The sequence below is a fragment of the Zea mays genome, chromosome 1 (genome assembly GCF_902167145.1).
Source record: "Zea mays cultivar B73 chromosome 1, Zm-B73-REFERENCE-NAM-5.0, whole genome shotgun sequence".
In the NCBI taxonomy this organism is placed as follows: Eukaryota; Viridiplantae; Streptophyta; class Magnoliopsida; order Poales; family Poaceae; genus Zea; species Zea mays.
This window is the reverse complement of record NC_050096.1, coordinates 188016319-188026750: the sequence shown is the minus strand read 5'-3', so window position 1 is coordinate 188026750 and position 10432 is coordinate 188016319. Positions and strand designations below refer to the sequence as shown.

Genomic DNA, 10432 nt, shown 5'->3' with positions numbered 1-10432 from the left:
AAGTGTGACAAGTTAGACAGCGAACTAAACAGGCCCTAAATATTTGCAAAGAAATAAAGCAGGGGCAACCTACTTTTCTAAAAAAAAGAATTTAATCGAATGCTCTATCAAACGTCACGTTTGTGCACGAGAACACTTGTGGGCCGTTTGAGACGAAAGCGCCACACAGGCTCAGGAAGCCCAAATAGCCTATCCGAACCCAGCACGAGATGAAAGCAAACCCCACATAGCCTCTCTTTCTCGTTCCGTCGTTCGCACGCACGCACGGGCCACGCCGGCCTCACCCAGAGCGCAGAACCCCCAACCCCACTTGTCGGGCTTCGGCTCTTCGCATCCTGCCCGTCCCCCGTCACAGTGTCCCAATCGCAACCCCCGCCTGCAGCACGCGTCACGCCACGCCACCTCTCCCCAGGGTCCGGCGATGTCGGCGCCCTCCGACGCCGCGGTGGCAGCCGCAGCGCCCGCATCCACGACCACCGCCGCCGCCTCCAGCGGTGGGCTCACCTTCAAGCTCCACCCGCTCGTCATCGTGAACGTCTCCGACCACCACACCCGCGTCAAGGCCCAGGCCGCCTGCTCCGGGGACAGCTCTTCCCCCTCCTCGTCCGCCCCGGGGGCCGGGCAGCCGCCGAGGGTGTTCGGGTGCGTGATCGGGGTGCAGCGCGGCCGGACCGTGGAGATCTTCAACAGCTTCGAGCTCGTGCTCGACCCCGTCTCCGGAACCCTCGACCGCGCCTTCCTCGACAAGAAGCAGGAGCTCTGTAAGCTGGGGCATTTTGTTTTTTGTTTCACGGCTTCATCTTTCACGACGCCTGGAATCCTAGGGAACGCTAGGGTTTCGCGGATGGTTTGATGATGCTGGTGCTTTGTTACGGCCGTGGATGTGCAGATAAGAAGGTGTTCCCCGACTTCTACGTGCTCGGTTGGTACTCCACTGGAAGCGATGTGCACGACACCGACATGCTAATCCACAAATCAGTGAGTTTTACAGCCATTCCTCCAAGTGCTTGAATCTGTTATCTGTATGGCAATATCACATTGTGCTTGGGCATTGGCGTTTTCTCATGTTATGGAGAAAATGCGTCACTTCCAGATTGCAATAATTTACTGTCCGTTTACTTGATGCTGCAAACAGTAAGTGGCACCTAGGATTCTTATTTCTACATGTTATGCTTATTTAGCATGCCTATTGGTTTAGTAAGTAAAATAAGAGAAGAGACTGCTTCAACTCTCACTGTACAAATGTGAATAGTGCTGAAGCAGATGGCTGGTAAATATAGCTGCCAATACCCTAATAGCATAACCCATTCTTCTTCTACTAAGGTTCCTTTTGAAGTTTCACATTTAAAAATACTTGGTATACTGTGGCCTAGTGCCGTGGTGAGAGCTGTATCACTGAGTCGCCAGGTTGCGCATTTGAAGCAGCCTCTCCGTATTTGTGGGGAAGGCTTGCTTCGGTTTATCCCGTTTCCAGAACTCACTCATGTGAGAACCTCCGGAACTGGGTCTGCCCTTTTTTACTGTAACAAGATTAGCAGCTGAAAATGTCAAGTCTTCAAAGCCTATCTTCAAAGCAGAACTAAGTAACAAGCAATAATTTTTGCAACATCAAGTTTTGCTCTTCTGTGAAAAAATCGCTTATCATCTGTACAGCAAAACCATATTACCTACCTCTGTAGAACATTACCTGAGTTCGTGTATCTGAATGGAACAATCGATATGTGATTTTGGCTTGGGAGGAGAGTTGAGAAATTGTCTGCCAGTATATACATTTGTTTGATCTGTGTAGTATATATTCATTTGACTCCACATAACCTTCTTTTATTTGTATTTCCAGTTGATGGATATTAACGAAAGCCCTGTTTATCTCCTATTAAATCCTACAATCAACCTCTCCCAAAAAGATCTCCCTGTGACTATCTATGAGAGTGGTAAGTCAATATTGATTTAAGCTTGGAATTGTTAATGTATTGCAATTTGTTCCTTTGTTTGGTTCTACCTTGAACCTGTTTATGCAACTTCAGTGATTCATATGTGCTTTTGACTATCAGCGCTCGATTTTTTTTGTGTACATCGGTAATCGGTTTCAGTTACACACGCATGTAAGACCGTCTGCAGCAGTCTACCCATAGTTTACCCAAAAGCACTGTTTTGCACTGTTCTGCATTGTACTGTTCGCAGAGTGGAGTTTGAAAATGGATATGGGTATGAGTAAGCTGCTGGAGATAGTCTAACTCCAGATTTTGATCAGTCTTAGACCGTCAAGTCGCTTTGACATCCTAGTTATCATATTGCTCTTTAAATTCTGGATTCAGAGCAAGATAGGATATTTATGAATTTTGAAGTTTGCTGCTGATGTATTAAATTATTAATAAGTTTAATATTTTTCTTTCTTGTCTTGTCTCTGACACAATATCTTTTTATGTCAATGTAAATGTTCATTTTTAAAAAAACTATACGGCAGTGCTTTAAGTTTATTTCCAGGTGCCAATATTAACTACATAAGCCATTAGGTTCTACCATGTATACAAGCATAGCATGAATAACCCCCCTACTGTTCTACTTGTATACTTAATCACAGAGTTTTATCTGTTTTCTTGTCATGTCCTCACATTTTTCTGATTTTTTTGTCTGCTAATTGTTTTCTGTATTTTGAAGAGTTGCATGTCATCGATGGGATTCCTCAGCTCATCTTCGTCAGATCAAATTATACAATTGAGGTAAGTGTCCCCCCTTGTGTTTGTCTAGCTATATATGATTTTTTTAACATTAGTATGCTTGATCAAAGACTGTAGAGGCTGAGAGGATATCTGTGGACCATGTTGCCCATCTCAAACCTTCTGATGGTGGCTCAGCAGCAACTCAGTGTAAGAGTTATAATTTGAAGACATCTCATAAGACAGCCCTGGGGGTGTCTTCCCTGTGGCTTTGCTTTCTCAACATTATTAGTCATACTGTCTGAGGTATATTTCTGGACAGAATTGTACTAATCGATGATTTCGTGCAGTGGCTGCTCATCTTACAGGAATACACAGTGCCATCAAGATGCTCAATAGCAGGGTCCGTGTTATCCATCAGTATCTCGTTGCCATGCAAAAAGGTCCGTAAATATATGAAGTGCCACATTGCTTCATATCTCGCTACTGAGATAATAATCTTTCGTGCTTGTTATCCAAAACATGCTTCCATTCTTCTTTAAACCTTTAGAACTTTGATGATTTCATGTTAATGGCCCTGTTAGAACTTTGACTTGAGAAGTTTAACTGCAAAGCCTTTTCTTCAACTGCAGGTGACATTCCATTAGATAATTCGCTGCTTAGGCAAGTCTCAAGCCTCGTAAGAAGGCTACCAGCTATGGAGTCACAGAAATTCCAAGACGACTTCTTAATGGTATGCTAGTTTCAGTTCTCATCTTAGACGCTTTCCCCTTTTGATACAAATAACTTCGAATGCCAGCTATGTTTCCAGTAAAAGATCGATTTTCTGTAATTTTCTCGATGTTGCATATTTAACCCTGTATGTGTGATTATTATGATGATGCCATCCATTGTTTTGTAGGAATACAACGACACTCTCCTCATGACCTACCTTGCAATGGTCACTAAATGTTCAAGGTACACCTCTTTCACAGACGAAGTTCGTTAATCCTTCCATACCTCGTATCATTCTTTGTTGGGAAGTTCACTTGTGTTGACATCAACTTTATAACTCGCAGCACAATGAACGAGTTGGTCGAGAAGATAAACACGAGCTATGAGAGAACGACTAGCAGGAGAGGAGGTCGAGGTGCTTTCATGTAGCTCACCGGCCGTGATCCTGCTGCTGCTTTCATCTGTGGAGATTTTTTGAAAGAGCTAATGTTCTCGAGGCAGTTTTTTGCATACATTCTATTATGTGCAACCTGCTATACGCAGGAGAGGAGGCCGAGGTGCCTGCCTTCATGCAGGCTACCCGGAGGCATTTTTTTTTTCATGCAATTTATTATGCGCAAGCGGCTATACGGCAGCTCTCGACTCACTTGCTACCTTCTAGGCAAAAATGATGATTTGCTGGAACTGTATCAAATCCTGCTTGAAGTTGATCTGTAAAGTTCATGTCTCAGTTAGGCCTTATTTGGTTGGGTGTTTGTATCTAAAGGGATTGTATCGAAAGAGATTGGAGAGGATTAAATTTTTTTTAGTTAAAATTGAATACAAGAGGATTTAATCTCTTAGACCTTGTTCGGTTAAGGAATTAAATTCTCACCTATACAAATTTATATAGGAGGGGATTTAATCTCCTCCAGTTCACTTTAACCGAACAAGTCTTTTGGAATCGAGTTCCACCTACTAGAACGGTTTGGAATCGAGTTCCACCTACTAGAACGGTTCGTTTTAATGTTGGTCAACAAGAAAACCGCTTGATTTGGAGTCAACCCTTTAATCCTTGGCCTGAAATAGATGTGAGAAATAGAAACTGTTGTGCGAGAAAATGAAAAGGGGCATTGCATTCTTTATTGCTTTTCATGTTTATACAAGCAGAGTAGACATTAAAAGGAGTAGGCCAAAAGCCACGTCCGTACATGGGTTCGTGCGGTGGCTCTCCCTGGCGAGGCCTCAGCCCGTGGCGCGCCCTCTGCGCGCGCGGCCCGGCCCCGGCAGGTGGCGTGGCGGCTCGCTTGCACAGCAGCGTGCGGCGCGGCGCGGTGCGAGGACGGCCCCGGTCTGCATGGCGCGGTGCGAGCTCGATCCCTAGCCGTCGTGGATCGGTTTTTCTCTGCACCCGGCGAGGACGGCGCGCCCATGGAAGTCTTCGGCGCGGCATGATGGTGGAAGCGGACGACGGTGGCCTGGGCGGCGGCTGATGGCGCAGTTAGGGTTGCCTCCCCCTTAAAAAGGCCGCGCACACCCTGTTTGGGCCGGCTTGCTTACCCATGTCATAGGCCCAGTTAGCCATTTTATTATTTTAGCTATTCTAGTCTTCTAAATTCTAGAAATTTTAGATTGCTCTCACTACATATGTTTAGAAATTAAGACTCAGTTCTTAAACCTCTTATTAGCAGCTTGCGTCAGGAATTTTTCCAAAGTTTTAGTACTTGGAAATAGTGTCAATAAATATTTTCTTTAAATGTGATATTTATTGCCATGTGTTCTATTTTGCATTCCTTAAAATGCAAACTCAAAAAAAATTTATTCATCTCAATTATACCCATAGTGGTTTAATACGAGCAGAATTAATTTTTTATAGAACATATAAAATAATTAATATTCATCTCAATTAAGTTATTCAAAACTTAATACGAGCAAGAATATTTATTTATTAAATTCCATACGCAATTGATGCTACTCATATATTCATCTTATTAAGTTACTTAGTACTTAATTTCATTTGAATATTTCATATATTACATCATTAACATCATAATGAAATTTTCGATCTCTTGCATCACTTTGCAATTGAGACCTTAAATTATCATTCATCTATGCAATATCGCATTATATTGCATATAATTCATCTCAATTGGGTTTTTCTCTTAAATCCAATACGAGCAAGAATATATGTATGTTGTGAACAACACACATATTACAACACACCCATGATGATTTCTTAACGAAATTCTCTGGTTGCTTGTGTAGGATCATGGCCCACGAGTTCGAAGAACTTGCTCTTGATGGTCACAACTATTCTACCTGGGCATTGGATATCAAGATCAACTTAGCCTCAAAGAATATTCTGAGTGCATTACTCTCTCCCAATGAAAGGGTTGAACCACTACATGATGCTTATAAGTACAAAGCTTTGTACATTATAAGAAATCACCTCCATCCTGATCTGAAAGCAGAATATGTGATGGAAGAAGAGCCAAATGTATTATGGTTATCTCTTAAAAACAGATATGAGCAGCAAAAGGTTGTAATCTTACCAGAGGCGAATCATGAATGGACCCATATTCGTCTGCAAGACTATAAGTCTATTGGTGATTACAACCATGTTGTTCATAAGATCTGTGCTCGCTTGCATTTCTGCGGCAAGGAACCATCAGATGCGGATAAGATTGAAAAAACACTTCAAACTATGATCCCATCTAATAGGGTCCTGCAGCATCAGTATCGTGCTCGCAATTATCAGACTTACTCTGAACTCATACATGATCTACTTCAGGCATAAAAGCATGATGAGCTTACGATGAAAAATCATAAGCAACGTCGTGTTGGAGCTGCTCCTATGCCTGAAATACATCATGCTGTGAAGAATGAGAAGAAAGGGGATGGCCCCCAAAAACCATCCCAAGAAGTCTGATAATTCAAAGAAGCGCAAACGCAACAAGCGTCCGGATAAACAAAATACAAAGGCTCCGAGGAAAGACACCCCCACTTCCAAGCAAGAGAAGTGTAAGAAGTGTGGATGCTTCAACCATCCTACTAAGAAGTGTCGCATTCCTCGTCATTTAGTGGCACTGTACCAGCAATCTCTTAAGGGCAAAAATGCTGAAGGACAGGGATATGAAGCTCACTTCACTACCCCACCTAACTTGAAGGATGGAGCTGGTTGCTCAAGCATGGCTACAATGGAACCAAGCACGACCAATCCTCCGCTTCTGACCGACACCGATTACATGGACTTGGACAATGCCATCATCGAATATGCTTTCGAGTGATGTGTTTGGAGACCTCAACTAGGATCCTTATGCTCCACCAGATATCATCTATCTGTAGTCTATGAGTGTGTGCAACATGTGTGTTGTAATAAGTACCTAGACATTGGTATTTGTGTGTATACTCCATACTCTACTGTATAATTATGTATGTACTTATATGTATAATTAATTGAGTTCTTGCAATTCTTGATTATATAGATTATGCGGAAGTCAATCCAATGGAGGAAGAATTATGCCTTGTAGACAGTGGTACCACCAACTCTATTCTTCGGGAAACAAAATATTTCCAAACTCTCACAAAGAGGTCAGGAAATGTTTTGACAATCACTGGGCGCGATGCGAAAATAGTTGGCTCTGGACGAACGACTATTACGCTCCCTATGGGTACACAAGTCACTATCGAGGATGCTTTATTGTATCCCGATTCAACTCGTACCCTTCTGAGTTTTCGAGATATTCGGAAAAGTGGTTTACATATTTCTACTCATACAGAAAATAATGAGGAATTTCTCCTCATTTCCAAACCTTCTGAATATGGCGCTAACATTCTGGAAAGAATACCTTCACTTCCATCCGGATTGTACTACACATACATAAAACTAGTACCTCATGTTACGTACAAAGTGATTTTTCAGAATGTCGATTCATTCAAGACCTGGCATGCACGTCTTGGTCACCCTGGAATAGGGATGATGCAAAAAATCACAGGTAATTGCATCGGTCATGATTTAAAGTCTGCTAAATTCCCTAAACCATCTGATTTTATATGTACATCATGTGCAACGGGAAAGCTAATCTTAAGACCATCTCCTCTTAAGATTCATGCTGAACCACTCAAGTTCCTTGAACGAATTCAAGGTGACATTTGTGGATCCATACAACCATTACCATACAACCATTATCTGGACCGTTCAAATACTTCATGGTATTAATTGACGCATCTACACGATGGTCACATGTGTGCCTTCTGTCTACACGTAACCATGCTTTTGCTAAAATCATGACGCAAGTCATTCGATTGAAAGCACATTATCCTGAACATCAAATCCAGAAAATCCGCCTAGATAATGCGGCTAAATTCTCTTCTAGAGCATTCAATTATTATTGTATGGCCCAAGGAATACACATTGAACATTCTGTGCCTTATGTACATACTCAAAATGGTTTAGCTGAATCTCTTATTAAGAGGATCAAACTTATCGCAAGACCTTTACTTCATGAATGCAATTTACCTACATCCTGTTGGGGTCATGCAGTTTTACACGCTGCTGATCTTATCCAACTTCGCCCAACTGCATATCATACCACATCTCCGTTGCACCTGGTACGAGGAAATCCTCCAAATATATCCCATCTGCGGAAATTTGGATGTACGGTCTACACCCCTGTATCACCGCCTCAGCGAACAGCTATGGGACCTCATAGGAAATTGGGCATCTATGTGGGATATCAATCCCCATCGATCATCAAATACCTAGAGCCCCTTACAGGGGATTTATACACAGCTCGTTTCACTGATTGCATCTTTAACGAGGACCATTTCCCAGCATTAGGGGAGAATTCAAGTATCCTAATGAATGCCAGGGAATCAATTGGGATGACAAATCCATCCTGTCCTCAGATCCTCGAACCCAGGAATCTAAACTTCAAGTTCAGAAAATTATAGAATTGCAACATTTTGCTAATAATCTGTCTGATGCGTTTACTGACTATAATGGTGTCACAAAATCCTTGAATCCTGCTGTTATTGCGCCCAGTAGAGTGGAGGTACCACGAAAAACCATTCAACCATTCAACCATATAACTCCGATATCCATTTCTGTAATGATTAATCATTCAAGGGTCTTACATGTCACAGTCCCACTTATTAGCTGGCTTTTATACAATTAGATAGTTTCATATTTGTGTCAGTAGCACAATGCTCTATATTTGGACCTGTTATTTACATTTCCAGAGTGTGTGTTATTATTGCAGGTATTATGCACCAGCTTTGGGGTTCTTGATGTTTGCTGTTGGTGTAAACTCAAGCGCTAAGGATTTCATTGAAGCAATAAAAGGCCATATGCTATTGCTGCGGGCTATATCGGACAGTTTGTCATTAAGCCTTTGTTTGGATTCCTTTTTGGCGCTCTTGCAGTTGCAATTCTTAACCTCCCAGCTGCTCTAGGCAAGAAATTGAATTCATGCATTTTTATATGCTTTAGGAGCATTGCAGAATATGTAGTGAATTCTGACATGAACTTGTCTGTAGGTGCTGGCATAATGTTGGTTTCATGCGTGAGCGGAGCACAACTTTCAAACTACGCAACTTTCTTGACGGATCCACATATGGCTCCTCTCAGCATTGTTATGACGTCATTGTCAACAGCTACTGCAGTTTTTGTCACCCCAACATTATCTTACTTTCTTATTGGCCAGAAGCCCAGAAATTACCTGTAAATGTCAAGGGGATGATGTTCAGCATCATTCAAATAGCTGTTGCTCCAATTGCTATCGGATTGCTTCTAAATAGGTATTCCCTTCATTGCCTTGAACTGAAGTATAGGACAAAGTTGTGCTAGATTGGATAGTTCCCTTATATTTCTTTTTTTGTTCCCACTTTGAGTGACTTCTGTTTTCAAGTCTTAATTCATGCTTCTTTATATTATGCAGATTTCTTCCAAGGCTCTGTGGAACTATTTAGCCATTTCTCCCTTCGATGTCGGTGTTTGTCACTGCCCTGTGTGTTGGCTCACCATTGGCAATAAATATCAAGGTTGTTTTGTCGCCATTTGGGTTAACCATAGTGTTGCTCCTTTTTGCATTCCACACCTCATCTTTTGTAGTTGGTTATCATCTTGCTGGTACTTGGTTTAGCAAGTCAGACGACGTAAAGGCACTACAAAGGACAATATCTTTTGAGACAGGTGACGTCCTCTCCTATACATGAGGATATGCTCTTTCTAATTTGTTTTGTTGCCTTGCCGGTATCTCTTGATATGGAATGCAAAGCAGCCTTCTTGCTCTTGCTTTAGCAAATAAGTTCTTCCCAGATCCAGTACTACCACGGGCACGACTTTGTTGAGGTGTGATTATCCTCATATTTGAAGAATTTTCGCTTATTATCATTTTTGGGCTAACCATTTTTCCTTTTACTTTGTATCAGTTCGTCAAATCAAATTGTAGTATGCTTATGTGCCTTATTGGCCGGAACCTTCCTGTTTTCAGCTATCTACTTAATCCATCTAGAATTGTTCAATGATAAGGCAGTGCCCAGTAGTTTCAATGATAAGGTAACTTTAGTGGATGTTTTTTGAAGCCACAGTTATATTGAATCCATCTGCTTCTATATTGTTTGGCAGTCAAGTCAATGCCACAATTGTGAGATATCGAAATTGACGATAATATATGTCAGCTCCGGCGAACGAGAAGGCGTACCGCAGGGCCATGAAGCGCGCCTGCCTAGCCATTGCGGCCGTTCTCCGCGAGGTCCGGTCACTGAGCGTTTACCATTTTATGGCCCACTATCTCCCTCCTTGTCATGGCTTGGTATGGCGTGGCGCCTGGATTTTAGCCGCTGATTGGAATTGTCGAGTGCGTAGGGTACAATTGGGATCGGGAGATTGGGGCACACTGTCCATTTGCGTCAGTGAGACGTGGTGCATTATAAACTGAGCCGACCATGGCCTACTTGTTTTCAGTCCTATAAATTTGGGGTTTCTGGGTGACTAATTTTATTACCGTAGCTTCAGGAGGTTGTTGCTGTTCAAAGGATAACTTCAGGTTGTGCTGGACCATTCACGTTTGCACCATGAG

At 42.3% G+C, this 10432-nt stretch overlaps 1 protein-coding gene and 1 pseudogene across 1 annotated transcript; both read left to right on the top strand.

Moving 5' to 3' along the window:
- The first annotated feature begins 276 nt into the window (after nt 1-276).
- Nucleotides 277-4213, top strand: LOC100284689 (COP9 signalosome complex subunit 6a). The gene is made up of 9 exons (NM_001157584.2): nt 277-761; nt 890-978; nt 1838-1931; nt 2659-2720; nt 2789-2867; nt 3008-3100; nt 3290-3390; nt 3559-3614; nt 3716-4213. The coding sequence occupies exons 1-9, from the start codon at nt 422-424 to the stop codon at nt 3798-3800; spliced, it is 999 nt and encodes a 332-aa protein (NP_001151056.1). The 5' UTR covers nt 277-421; the 3' UTR covers nt 3801-4213.
- A 2034-nt stretch (nt 4214-6247) lies between these two features.
- LOC109941681 (probable sodium/metabolite cotransporter BASS5, chloroplastic) lies at nt 6248-9878 on the top strand (annotated as a pseudogene).
- Nucleotides 9879-10432: the final 554 nt, after the last annotated feature.

Excerpts from the sequence above, each read along its gene's own strand:
- LOC100284689 (NM_001157584.2), top strand. The coding sequence starts at position 422 with ATGTCGGCGCCCTCCGACGCCGCGGTGGCAGCCGCAGCGCCCGCATCC. Across the intron at positions 979-1,837 it reads ACATGCTAATCCACAAATCA|TTGATGGATATTAACGAAAG; the intron begins GTGAGTTTTACA and ends TTGTATTTCCAG. Across the intron at positions 2,721-2,788 it reads GATCAAATTATACAATTGAG|ACTGTAGAGGCTGAGAGGAT; the intron begins GTAAGTGTCCCC and ends GCTTGATCAAAG.